Genomic DNA, 14021 nt, shown 5'->3' with positions numbered 1-14021 from the left:
AGGGACATGTTTGGGCTCAGCATCACCAAAGTGCTTCCCAGCAGGGTGATGAGGAATGCTGCAGAAGCTGGGCTGTGCAGTACCTGCCACAGGGCTGCTGGTGGGGATAGAGGTGTCAGTGATGATTTTCCTCCCCAACAGATCCTGAACTCAGCCAGGCAGCCTTTTTCTAACTCTGTGTTTGTACAATATCTGTCTGAGCCAAAGTGCTGATGTAAACCAAATCCAAATAGTCAAAGGCTCTGTTGCAATGTTGAAAGATTTTTTAGTGACTTCGGGAAGTTGAATGAAAGCAGGGCGAGGAGGGAGCTGGAATTATGACACCACTGTAGTCAGGACTTTTCGCCATTAGATTTGAAGGGGTGGTGGACCTTTCTGCCAAGGCTTCACCCATGTGAGAGAAGAATGGGGAGGAAATAAATTAAAAACCTACTGATTTGAGAGGACGCAATGAAAGTTTTGGAGAGTGAGAATGCTAACAGCTGCCTCACCAGTGCCTTTTCCTCAGATGTCCCTTCTGGCAGGTTCTCTGGAAGAGGTTAGAGATGTACTCTGCTGCCTGGGCTCCCGTGTAGCTTGGAGAAGTAAATAAATGGTGATCTCGATTTTGCACTCCCTAGAATTAATGTCTGCTTTGCTGGTTTCTGAACTCTTTGCAGCAAGATCCACAGCTACTTGTTTGCATCGAAAAGAGCCCACAAATCTCTGCATGAAATGACATGAGTGTACTCATGTACAAGAGAAAAAGTAAAAAAAGGACACCCAGCCCTGCTTGCTGGGCTAGAACCAGCCCATATTTTCAGTCTGCTTCTGCAGTTCATTACAACCTTGGGATTTACAAAACCACATTACATTTAAAACCACATTTAATCCCTTCCACGTGTTGTGATGCTGTGGTGGAGACACAGCATTGGGGTTTGGGAGGCCTGGTGGGATTCCCAGCCCAGGAAGAGATAGGTTGTCCAAGCAGTGCAATGCAGAGCTCCACAAGGGTCCATAGCCCATCCTTCCTATACCATCTTCTGGGATGCAATGCAAGGACAGCAGCGCATCCCAGGATAGCTCAGGCTGCAGCAATGTGGGCACACACTGTATAAAGCACAGACACTTGCTTTGTATGATCTATGATACTTGTAACCCTCCAAGGACAGGGACATGCCTGTAACATGCTGACATCTGATGCCACCATACAAAGGAGCATCAGTCCAGGATGCCTTGGGCATTCCTGGCACACAGTTAACATGTACCCAGTTTCCCAGGTAAAGTGGGGTTTGCAGAGGATACTTTCTGTCATTTTGACATTGTGCATGCCTTCGTTTTCCCCCATACTAACATGCCTCACACTCAGATCTTTGGGAAATCCCTCCCCTGAGGATGTTTACAGTTGTGCTGTTTGGTTGTATTGCTCATTCCTCCTCTTCTGCACACTTTGCTGGCACCCTGCACTGTACTCTTTGCCATGAAACAAGCTCCCTTCAGTGTACCATTCAGATTCAGCCTTTCCCAGCCCTGATGACCAGTCAGAGTGGCCCAAAGGCTGCCACCATCCTCTCAGGCAGATATGTCTAAGGCAACCTGCAAATCATTGAGATGTGTACTACTGCACCAGGCTGGATCTGCCCACACTCAAGACTCTCCTTGAGAAATAAGAGGTGATTTGCTTTATGTGCGCTAAACTCATCTCCTTTGCTGTGCTCAGAATTATTGATTAGTCTGACAGCTGTACCCCTGCTGGTTTGCCATTTCATATCTCTGTAGCAGAAAAAGGCATATTGATTTTGCTATTATCAAAATCCTCTTGTATTTGCACAGTCTTTTCTCTTCCTGCAATTTTCTAATTCCTTCTGGAAAACACGTTACACATTGTCAAGATCAAATTCCTGAGACATCTTGTTTAAATCAAGGGATTCTTAGCACCTTCTGTTTCTTTTGAATATCCATCTGTGCAGAAATAACAAACCAGAGAGCTACTGGAGCAGTGGGAGGTACCAGCAATGACCTCAGTCTACGGTCATACTTGCTCTGTTGTACCTTGTTTTGGTGTATTGTGCTGATGTGGTGCCATGAATAAGCCACATAAAGAACTAGCAAAATTCCTCTTGACCATACATGTTATAGCATCTTCTTACACTCTAGAGTTTTGGCGTATTAAAGTTAATGCTTCCAACCCACCTACAAAAGCATAATATCAAACATATTCCCATTACAAACCTTAAGATGTTTTGAACAGGTATGTGTTGTTCCATTCTGTCCTCTCAATTCCAGATACAACTTTCAGCCATATCCAAATCAATCTCCTTTCACCTCCTGGTCCTATAAAACTATGGTTATGGTGAGGGTGACCTGTCTATCCTGTAAGGACCCATTCAATTTGAGTCCCCCTTGCCTCACAACCAGAAGAACTTGTGTCACGTCCTCCCTCAAAGACTTTGTAACTATTTTTTTTTAAATGACAACATTTCCCAGGGGGTCTTTGTGGGCAAGGGAATGCAGATGAAGCCGAGCTTCAGCTGGGCTTTCCCCTGCTCAGCAGCAGAGCCTTCCCTGCAGCCCCCCAGGCTCACAGGTGTGTGCTGGCTCAGCCAGCTGTGCACCCGCAGACCCAAAACACCTTGCTTAACCTTTCCTAATAAGCATGCAATCAAATTAAGGCAGCAGCTCATTATATGTGGCTGTGTGTTCTCCTGCAATGGCTCTCTCCTAGTCCAAAATCTGGTAGTAAATTCAGAAACTCCTGCAGTGTGGTGGGATATCAACAATATTCTATAGCATATCTGTAGTATCAATATTCATATAATATTAAAAATTAATGCACATTTCTATTAATAATTAATAATAATACTGCAATATTAATTCAATTAAACCAAATGGCACAGATCTCCTAAGTGAAGCAAATTCAGGAAAGTGTTTAAACCAGGCTCTCTCTTCACAAACTATGAACACTGGGAAATGAGGCTTTTTGCCTTCACCAAGGTGGTTCCAGGGCTGCACAGGTTTTCTTCTCTTTTCTCAAATGATTTCTTCTGAAAAGGCCTGTCCCTTCCATTCAGGAAGGAAGGAAGGTAAGGAAGCTATTCCTGGCCTGGGATTATTGCCAGGGTGACTCTGTGGCAAACTGAGCAGCACAAGGGACTGTAGAAAACTTTTAATGGGAGGGTTGGCTTGAGGCTGGCCTCCTTTTCCATCAGTCATCTTGAGTCATTTGCTGTCCTCCTCAAGTCAAAAGCTGGCTCCAGGGAAAAGCAGAGTGCATGCATGGCCACTTACACTTTGAAATGCTTCTTGTGGTCACTGGTTTGCCTGTTATCACTGTAGAGCAAAGGAAAAGGGTTCCCTCTCAGCCACTTCCAGTGCAGAAAGAAATTAAAGGGACTTTGCATGTGCTTGGGTGAGGAAATCTCCCCTAGGATGGGAGAAAAAATAATTGATTAGGACAGACCTTAGGAAATAATTGGGATGCAAAAGCTTAATCTTCCTTCCAAAATGATCTCTCAAATCAACTAACCTTCATTGTGAGTGTCAGTTAATGAAAATTAAATTACTAAAAGGGGAATCGTAGCAATTATTGCCAAGTGAATATAGTGGGGATGTAGGACAGTGAGGTTTTGCCTTTGGCTCTTCTCCGTCAGCAGGGAAGGTGTGGAGAGGCCCCCTGGGGACAAGTATGGGATAATGTCTCTCTCAAAGATGCACCTTCCAAATACCCTATCCAGGAGCATCTGCAGGACATGAGAACTTCCACCTGCTACAGATGGTGTGAACTTTGAACTCATGTAATTGGGGCTGTTCTCATTACCCAGATAAATGCATAATCCCACAAGTTAATTGGCACAAATTACAACTACAAAGTTGCTCTGCTCTGGTCTGATGAACTCTTCTAGGAGTTCAGTTTGGCAGGTCTGAGGCAGTCCTTAGATATAATTGTCCACTCATTTACAATGATATAAAGCAGATGAGAAGCAGGGCTAGTGTTTCCTGCCATGACTCATCTTTTGCACTTTGGTAAAAAAAAAGAAATGGAGCAAGAAATGGGACACATCTATTTTCTTTCTTGATTTTCCCTTATGGCATAAATTGAAGTCCATGATATCTAGCTTATTTTATAGTGGTTGACATGGACAGAAAAGCAACCCCCAGAGTCCCAGTGTGTTCTGCCTCTGCACACTGAGACTGTGTGGGGATGTGGGGAGAGGCAGTGGTAGGGTTTTTGAAACCCAGGTCATGGAAATTTCTGCAGCACTCCCATGTCACTCCATTGGTGTGGGAATGGGCTGGTCTTTCACCAGCACAGTCCAGGCCTTTGGGTTAGCAATGAGCCCCTCTGAGACTTCATACCTAATACAGGCAATTTGTACCTGATCACATTAATGCAAACCACATGGTAAATTACCATTTAGTGGCACCCCAGTGTTTTGATTTGTTTTTTACTTTATTTTCCTTCTGTTTCTTCTTGCACAGATGCTGTATGACCACTACGAAGACTGAACTAAAATCTAGAGGCATTGGAGTGGGCACCCTGGGGTTGGACTGTCTTGAGCCATGAGGATGCAATCCTCTACTTCAAGACATTTATTTTTCTTACATGTGAAGGATCCACAAGGATCTGGCAAAATAACTAGCCCAGTTGTTCCTTGCTGTCTCCTCAGGGAGGCTGTGGAGCCCAGTGGAAGGTACCCGTGGTGTTTCTCCTCCTCTCTAAGTCATGCAGGTCTTTGCCTTCATACAAGTGTGCCAACTTCTTCAACCCCCCCACCGTCACCATCAGCAAAGCCCTGATTGTTGAAAGATGAATGACTTCACTTTTCCAGTTCCAGCATATGTTTGCATGTCTGAGAGCAAGAAACGTGTGAATCTCACACAAACTATTGGAATTCCAGCTCTGGGGACTGACAAGTAAATACGAAGTCACACAGTATTTCATAGAAAACCCACAAATCTTATGTTTGCTGAGCTAAAGTTGATCCTTTGAGGCATGTGCCAAGAAAAACCTCTCATATTAGTTACACCAAGATTCCTCCATCGTCTAAGACTGCAGCTTGATTGAGGAGTTCATGCCTTGTAAAATCCAAGTTTCCCTAAAAGCAGCCAGAGGCACATAATCTTTTGCTAAGCTATCCATAAGAAGCTCTGCTAGCTTGGGTGAATCGAGTATGGGATAACAGATTATACCGAATAAAAATGAAAAACCACAATGACAAAATAATGTTATAATATTAAAATAAATCAAATCATATACTGCCATTATTCTGATACAGAATTTTTACACAGCAAATTTGATACATATACAAGAAGTCAGGCAGCCCATTACAATAAACTTCAGGGTTCCTTTTCTTTTAATATAAACTACATCTTAATACATAGTTTGAGATGATCAGGTAGTTTTACACCAATTCAAGTAACAACAACTTCTCAGAATACTAAAATAACAAAATCTTTTAATGCTTTGAATATTGAAATGCTTTGGTTCCACCCATCACTTTTAAAAAGTGTAAAAACTACATCTATTGGTTAAACCTTTACCCTAGAGATGTGCCTAACTTACGAATACGGTTATATTAATAAAGATACGAAATGCAATGTAAATACAGTTTTTGGCAATTGTCATATGCTTCACACTATACACTTATTCAACTCTCAGTTCAATTCAGGTATATCAGAGTGTAAAAGCGTGGCCAAAATTTTTCAAAACTGACAATAAACTTGGATGTTTTCATTCTGGGCTTAAGTTGGAACCATGAAGACCATGAAATGGTTTAGAAATGGTTAAGCCCCCGCTCTCAGAAAGCAGTTTTGCTTTAGCACATGACATTTTGCAACCCCAAAGTAAAAGCATCTGCCACCACGAGTCCCTCCTGAAAACCTTGGCCACAACAGCACAGTATCTCATCTCCAGTTGATGTTGGTGAGGCAGGAAAGTGTGGTGAAGGGTTTCCCCTGGCGAGTACCTTGTTCATCACAATAACGAGAAAATGAGAATACCAAGTGGCTCTTTCTAGTCCAGAAGAGCTCCTGCTAAAAAAAGACATCTTCTTTTCTGAAGTCCGGTACACATTTGAATTTGTTGGGAGGAGTCCGTACACATGTGAGACCTGGGAGGCACGGGCAGGTGTGGTGCATCCGCCGCCCGGGGAAGGGAACCTGGGCACAAAGAGCACAGACATCAGGGACAGGGTGATTCAGAGAAACAGTGGGAATACAAGGAATGCTGTCCCTCTCCCTCCCTCCACAGCCAGAGATGCCCATGAGCTGTAGCACAGCGGTGGAGAGCAAATGGCAAAAGCCAACCCCTTTTCTACATCTGTGACACATGTTCTCCATTTACTCCCATTTCATAAAGGAGTCTGTTGTGAAATGACAGTGGCCTTTGGCATCACATTTTGTGGTGTCACTGAGCAAAGGTTTTGGCTTGTTCCAATTCCTGCCTTGTCACATCGAACAGAGCAGGACCCAGGAATCTTGGGATCCCATGGTAATTAGGCTGGAAGGGACCTCTGGAGGTCACCTCATCTCACCTCCCTTTGAGCAGTATCCTTTTCACCAGAGGACAGAGGTTTCTTATTTCATCCCACCCTCCTCCAGCCACGCCGTGCTGCACAGAGCACACATGGATTGCATTACTCCAATTTAACTGTGCCGTGATATGCACATGCACTGACACTCTTCAACAACTTGATCACAAGCTCTGACTTTTACAGAAGCAGAGCAGGACAGCGCAGTGGGACATGGCTGGGAATCACAGTGCTGCCAGCTGGCAGCACATGCTGAGCATCCCCTGGGTGCAGTGAAGGAAGCACAGAGGTACAAAGCCACTGCCAGACAGGCAGGCAACCCTACTTCCCTCATTTCCAGATTTTTGGGTGTTTCGAGCATGGAATTTTACTACTCCAAGATTGTCTTTCGTCATTGTGCACATTTTCTCTTTAAGAAAGTCAAAGAGAGAAAGTCTCACACAGTCTCCAGGGCATCACACCACAGACCAGCCTGACTCCAGGGACACTCTGGTAGGTGTGGGGGTGGGAGGGGGGCTCACATCACCTGCAGGGCCCTGGGCCAACAGCAGCCTCCTGCCCAGCACTGTCTAAAGAGCCTTGGCTTCCCCATGCCATCCACCACAGGCCCTCTGCTTCAGCATGAGCAGAGAGGCCACCAATCACAGGTGCCTGTGGCAATTGCCTTTCAGGGGCCTATGCACAGCACTGCAGTAAAACCCAAAACCTGAGCTCTCAGCCTTCCAACAGCTCAGGTGATTTATTCAAAACATTACAGTTGCTGCAAGGAAATGTTCCTTCCAGCGGGACTCCCACGCTGCCAAACCTCACCTGCCCAGTCCTGCCTCAAACCCTGCCTGGTCCTGCCTCAAAATGCCATCAATCCATCACCATCTAGTTGCTGAGAAGGAAACTAGAAGGTGGAACCCCAACTATCAGGGCATCTCCAGGTTCCTCTGGAGGTTCCTGAGGTGCCAAAGCCATGGTGGTGCAGCCTTTTGACCTGTTCTGCAGGGAAGTGAATTGTTTTGGTGGTCAGAGCACCCAGCTGCTCCCTACTCAAATATTTAGGGGGGAGGAACCACTGAGCAAACACTCCATCCTTAAAAATACCTCATTTCACATACTATGGTAAATCAATTTACTTTGTGTTTGTCAGGAAGAGCAGTGGGGTGAGGAATCTAAATCTAAAATTAACCTCATAAAGCTTATAAACATCAGCGACTGACTAAGTCTGAGGTGGACAAGCATCTTCTCTGATTGTAATTATGCAGGCAATCAGCTTAAAATATATCACCCAGTGTAAATTATTGCCCAATAGCAATAAGCTCATAAAAAAACTAGAAGACAATTTCTCTTATCCTGTCTCTTGGTAATGTAAAGACCCCTTACAAGAAAAACCTGCTACATTACTGACTAAAAATTAACATATCACAGCAGAAAATCTAAAAATTTAACTGTAATAGAACAGAGCCTTGAACTTCTTAAAACTGAGAATGTAAACCATATAGATACTGAGCTGAGGGGCCAGGAATTGGATGAAATAGTGAGAGAGGCAGCTAACTAGCTGCACATTTATAATCTGAATTTATTGCCTTGATATCTTTCCTTTGTGATGGTTTTTGGGCCATGCTCTTTCCTGAGGATGGCTCGGAAAAATACCCAGTTCTCAAACAACCCAGTAATGTCCCATTCAGTCTTTCATATTACTTTTAAATAAACAGCTTTTTTCATACTGCATATAATATACATAATTACATAGCCTTAAATAAATGTGCTTGTTAAACTAATTATATTAATAATTCAGTGTACCATCTAATAATGTGCTAATATGTAACTAATGTTATATATGAGTGTGTGTGTATATACATATACATACATATGTATTTGAAATTAATAGGTAGAATAGAAGCAAAAAGAGACTGTGATGAGTTTTCTCAAGTCCAAGTGTGTGTCAACACCTTCTCACTGCCTTCTCAATGCAGCAGGTGTCCCAAGACTGGCTGGTGACATTTCTGTGCTTGTGATAGGCTCTTGTTCACTTCCACTGGGGGCAATGACATTTGCTACGCTCCTGCTCACACAAGTAAGGATTGGCAGGGATGGGCTTGGGAGCTGCTAATGCTGTTTCAGATCAGGTAATGCAACAAAACAGCAACAACAAACTAATATGGAAACAATCTGGAAAGCATGTAGTGCTTTCATCATCTGATTCTCTCCCGCATAATTCTGACAGTAATGTATTTCCTTGCGTAGGTACCTCAGCGCTGTTTCCACACAGATGCAAATGGCTGGGTATTGTAAGGGCTGGGATGTCTCCCTGCCCATTCACCACGTGTAGCCTTTATGCACTGTGACATACAGTGCAGGATATTCCTGCTTCTTTCTGCCCTGCCAGCTCCAGTCCCACAGCCCCCCTGGGGACGTACTCACTCGGTGACTCAAAGGATGGCACTCCTCTCCCAGATTTCCCATCGGTGTGCACATCCGCAGGCTGCGGATCCAGAGGCTCACCGCACAGCACATCCCGCCGCCGCACTGATGGTCTCGGTCGCAGGCCTGGAGATCAATAGAGCATTAGGCAAATTTAATGCACAACTAATATATTCCAGAAATAAGACAGATCAGGTGCTCAGAAGCTGCCTCTGACACCCCATGAGTTATCGTGGCTCATTAAGGCTGAATAACAAGATTTAAGGCTGATTCAATACTTGTATCTCCCATAGATCTGAACATACAGGCTCCAGGCGCATTCTGGAGTTGAACCCAGTTTGTTTAAAGCCAGGACTGCACACGGACTGCGCATATCCCCACTCGGGGATAAATCCAGAACTGTCAGTGATTCATAGTCCCAAATTCTGAGCACTGATGGACCATGGCATGTGCCACTTGCTTTCCCAGATCAGCGCCTGAGTGAGCTCAGGCAGGAGCAAGGACTCCCCACATTAAACCTGTCACAAAAGCAGTCTATGGAGAAGCTAAAATAGGAAACCAACCATTAATTTAATGCCTTTTAAGTGACTATTCCTTCTAGTTTCTTATGATAATATCATAGGGTTGAGTGCCTTTGCAAGATTGCGTGATAGTTTTGTTAGAGAAGTCCAAATGAAAGTAGCTAAAATAGAAGTTTAAATATGGATTCTGTGGTTGCTATCCAGAATTATATGTAACTAAAAGAGGTCTTAAGAAAAGCTTTGCGTAAGTGTCCACATCCAAAAAAATGCTGCTGTGGTCTCATTTCCCTCCATGGGAGGGAAAAAAATATTTTAGCCACTTGCCCAATACAGCTTAGACAAGCACAAACCATAATTCAATCTAGTGGGTATGTTTCAAAAACCACAAACCATGAAGAGCAATTGACATGGTAGGGTTTGAAAACAAGTTACTGCACATCTTCCAGCTACTTTTTAATCAAAACTTTATAAAACTTTTTATTATATGAATTTAATGCAAAAACCTGACTCCTTTCTCTGATGAGAAATACCCTCAGCTAAAGGTGCTGATTAAACCCCAAATGCAAGCTTAATTAACTCACTACTCTTGGTGTCTGACACCAGCAGTGATAGACCAAAGGCACTGGTCAGCACTGCGTAAACAGGCAACTCATAAAAACACAGATAAAAGATAACGGTTCTGGGGAAGACGCATATCAGAATAAACAGTTTCTTGAGGGAAAAACTTACAGATCTAACCTTGGGATTTACATGATAAATGCCTTTAGACTGTACTCCACTGCGTAAATACTGCACTGGTTTGACCAGCAGAAGCCAGATCAAAATATATATTTAAAGATCAGACAGTAGCTTAGGAAGAAGTTGTTGCATTAGGATCGAGCAATTAAACAGTGTGTGTAACCCAAACAGCTCCTAAACACACAGCTCTATACTACAGGTGAGCTCAAACGCAAGAGTATTTACTTCCAAGACCTAATATGGCCATAAAACTACTACTAGAGCTTGCCAGGTAGATAATGTTCACTTTCTGACCATTCCCGTAATAAATAAATTAATTAATTAATAAGCACTCTTATGATCTAATTTTCCCCAGTCAAAAAAACCCAAACAAACCAAAAACCAAAACCAAAGCAAACAACCCCTCCCACAAACAAACAAAAAAGAAACAAAAAACCCACCCACAAAAAACCCCCAAACAAACAAAAAAACAACCAAAAACCAAACAACCCACCCCAAAAGCAAGTCCAGTGATTTTGGCTGCCCCACACACACCAATGTCCATTGCTCAGCTGGAGTCACAGGCTTTGGTATTTCTCACCAGTCAGCTCCTGACACCCTTTTATTCTCAGTTGTATATCTCAAACTCCATCATCTCTATGGGACTGGTCATGGGGTGAAGAACCACTCAGCTGAAAACCACACTTGAGTGTGTCCTGGCAAACAAGGGTCTCAATGTCTGTGCTGAGCAATGTCTTTCTAAAACTCTCTCACACATATTTACATCTGGCAGAACTTTTCAGGCTCCCTTTCCAAAAATGTATGACAAGTTTTGAAAATATTCAACCCAAGCACTCCTGCCCACACCTTATCTGCAATGTATAATTCATACCACTACTCCTAATCTTCCCAGGACACCATGCGAACACCCCATTGAAACACAGTTTTGTGAAAAATCAGCTCAAGAATATTTCCCAGGGGAAATTCCAGTTGCAAAGGCAACTGGATTCAGCACATGAACTACCACTGAAGTGAGGAAAGTTTGAATCAAGTCCTTAAATTGCAAAGGAAAAGCACCTTGCAGGCTCAGAGGACGGAGACACAAACACCTACGTCAGTTCTCATCTGAGATTTGCCTGTTCATCAGAAGCCAAAAATGCATCAAAGTGATTTAAGGACTGCAATAATTAATAAAGTAGTATTTTCTAGTTTTATTTTTACTTTTTAAAATCTGTTTTGTCCTTGATCTACTATTAAGTGCCTCAAAATTACTTTATTTAATGGATTCATTATCTTTAAAGCTTTAGCCACAACTCTAGTAACAGATAAACTGCTCCTGCATTGCTCGAAATATTTCTACTGAAAAGGAACTTGCAAGTCTCAATTACTAAAAAATGTCTTCACATTCTCTGTTCTAAAAAATTATCAGTCCTGGTAACTAATCTGACTTCCAGAAAAATGTCCACAAGCTGTTTCATGGACTCTAGTGGTCCACCCAGGGAGCCTGGACAGACACGGAGAAATCTGCTGCTGTGAGTACAACTTCCGATGGTTACAAAAGACATGTAAGCTCTCAAAGGAATGCAAGTTCTGGGTTATTAATCCAAAACAAACACTTAAAAAATAATTTTACTTAAGAGTGATGCAATGCTTTGGGTTAAATAACATCTTTGGGATAAAAAATATTTTCACAACCAAAGTAAATCTCGAGCCTAAAAACAACAACAACAGAGATTCATTTGCAAGGGGTTGGCTATCAAGGGGAAAAAGCAGTGTACTCATACTCAAAGAAACGAAAGAGAAAAGTAGCATTTCATGATAATTGCAATCCTGCCTTGTACATGGGGGCACTGGAGGAGCTGGAGGAATTTGGGGTGCACAGTGAGCAGTGCAGTGCTCGAATCCAGACCTTCCGGGATAGGTATGGGGACAGCTGAAGCTGCATGGAGGGTGACAAGAGACAGCTCTAACCCTGGAAAATCAGCTGGAATCTCTGCATGCCTCCGGACCAGCCTGGAGACAACCCCTCACTGAGTCCAGACATCCCTCACCCCAAAGGGACAGACCTCACACTGTGTCATCCCTCACCCCAGAGACCCACAAGTCCTGGTAGCACCACCGCAGAGAGCCCTCCAAGCTCTGATAACACTTAGTCCAGAGAGACCCGCAGCTCCCGGCATCCGTCATCTCAGAGGGACGCCACGTCCCCGTATCACTTATCCCAGACAGCCCCTCAAGCCCTGGCATCTCTGGCAGGTCTCTCCCTCCCACGTCCTGATTACCACCTATGCCCGAGAGACCCTCGGCTACGGGCATCCCTCACCCCTTGCGAGAACCCTCCGTCGTGGCATCCCTGCTGCCAGGCAGACTCCCCAGTCTCGGCAGTGCCGGGCATCCCTCACGGCACAGCGTCCCCCTCTCTCCTGGCATCGCTCATCCCAGGAAATCCCCTGCAGTCCCGCTATCGCGCACCGCGGACAGACCCCGAATCCCGTCCCCGCTGCCGCGCGGGAGCCCTCTCGCCCCCGCAGCCCCGGCCCGCCCCAGCCCTCCCGGTGCCGGCGCCGGTCCCGGTCCCGTCGGTGCCGTCGGTGCCGAGCGGCGGCGCTCACCCCGGTGATGACGGCGCCGTGCCCGGCGGCCACGAGCAGCACCAGCAGCAGCAGCAGCAGCGCCGGCAGCACCGGCGGGGCTCGGCGCAGGCTCCGCATTGTGCGGTCCCGCGGGCGCGGTGCGGCGCAGCGGAGCCGGGCGCACGGCAGCCCCGGCGTTATAAAGCCGGGGCGTGAGTCACCCCCGCCCGGCAGCGCCGCGGCTGCGGGGCGCCAGCGCACACACCGCGCCCAGGTGCGCGCAGAGGGGACAGCGGCGGGGGGGCACCAGCCGAAGGATAGGGGGCAGCCACACGTCCCACTGCGTGACTGGAGGACATCCCACAGCGTGCTGGGGACATCCCATAGCGTGTTGGGGACGCCCCAGGGCTGGCTGGGGGACATCTCGCAGCAAGTCTGGGGGAATCGTCCCAGGGCTGGCTGGAAGACATCCCACAGCATGTTGTGGACGTCCTGCAGCACGTTTTAGTGGACATTTCAGGGCTGGAGAGGAGCATCCCACTACATTTTGGGAGCATCCCTGCTCTGGTTGGGGGGTATTCCACAGCAAGTGTCAAGGGAGATGCCAAGGCTGGCTAGAGGACATCCCACAGCAGGTCTGGGTGTTCATTCTGGGGCTGACTTGGGGAACATTCTGTGGCAGGTATGGGAAATGTCCCACATCAGGTCTGGAGTGGACATCTTGCAGCAAGTCTAGGAGCTCGTGCCAGGGCTTGCTGGGGGACATCCCACAGCCAGTCCTGTGTTGCACACAGCAGATCCAGAGGGGATCCTGCAGCAGGATGGGGTATCCCACAGTAGGTCAGAGCACATCCTGCTGTGAAGGAGTGGTAGCCTACAGCTGCTGGAGACATCCTGGATCAGTGTTCACATCCACTCTCTTGTTCATCTCGAGCTCCCCAGCCTGCAGCAGCTGCAGCTCCAATGTTACCCCTGCTCCCCTCTGAACAAAAACCACCTGCAGCCCACAAACTGACTTCTACTGAGCCCTGGCAGAGCTGTATGCATGGCTATGCGAGGACATGCAGGCTGCACCTCATCTTGTCTGGGGCAGAGCTTCTTCAAGATAAATGTACCCACAGTCACAGTAAGAACTGGATCAATCCATTCCTGCTGGAAGCCCAGGACCCCTTTGAACTCCTGTTCCGTGCTCCTCCCTTTCATGCTGCAGGCAGCCCTTGCCTGTGCCTGAGCCCTCCTGGCTCCCACAACACTTGGGGTCATGGGAGGAAAACAGTTCTCTCCTTCAG

The 14021-nt window shown here is 45.9% G+C and overlaps 1 protein-coding gene across 2 annotated transcripts; it reads right to left on the bottom strand.

The window, feature by feature from the left end:
- Positions 1-5242: 5242 nt before the first annotated feature.
- On the bottom strand, positions 5243-12908 carry PROK2 (prokineticin 2). Of its 2 annotated transcripts, none has more exons than XM_071549670.1 (3): positions 12772-12908; positions 8918-9047; positions 5243-6138 (listed from the first exon to the last, which is right to left on the bottom strand). In XM_071549670.1, exons 1-3 carry the CDS (start codon positions 12868-12870, stop codon positions 5993-5995), a joined length of 375 nt encoding a protein of 124 aa, XP_071405771.1. In that variant the 5' UTR covers positions 12871-12908; the 3' UTR covers positions 5243-5992. The 2 variants fall into 2 exon arrangements, with proteins under 2 accessions (XP_071405771.1, XP_071405772.1); XM_071549671.1 differs by having other exon boundaries at positions 8922-9047.
- Positions 12909-14021: the final 1113 nt, after the last annotated feature.

This window comes from Pithys albifrons, chromosome 3 (genome assembly GCF_047495875.1).
Source record: "Pithys albifrons albifrons isolate INPA30051 chromosome 3, PitAlb_v1, whole genome shotgun sequence".
NCBI classification, from domain to species: domain Eukaryota; kingdom Metazoa; phylum Chordata; class Aves; order Passeriformes; family Thamnophilidae; genus Pithys; species Pithys albifrons.
This window is presented reverse-complemented; position numbering and strand designations above follow the sequence as displayed.

What these genes read in the sequence shown, in the direction of transcription:
- PROK2 (XM_071549670.1), bottom strand. Translation starts at nt 12,870, where the DNA reads ATGCGGAGCCTGCGCCGAGCCCCGCCGGTGCTGCCGGCGCTGCTGCTG. An exon ending in ACGGCGCCGTCATCACCGGG is followed by an intron (nt 9,048 to 12,771) that starts GTGAGCGCCGCC and finishes ATTGATCTCCAG; the next exon opens with GCCTGCGACCGAGACCATCA. An exon ending in TCCTTTGAGTCACCGAGTGA is followed by an intron (nt 6,139 to 8,917) that starts GTACGTCCCCAG and finishes CTTTGTGCCCAG; the next exon opens with GTTCCCTTCCCCGGGCGGCG.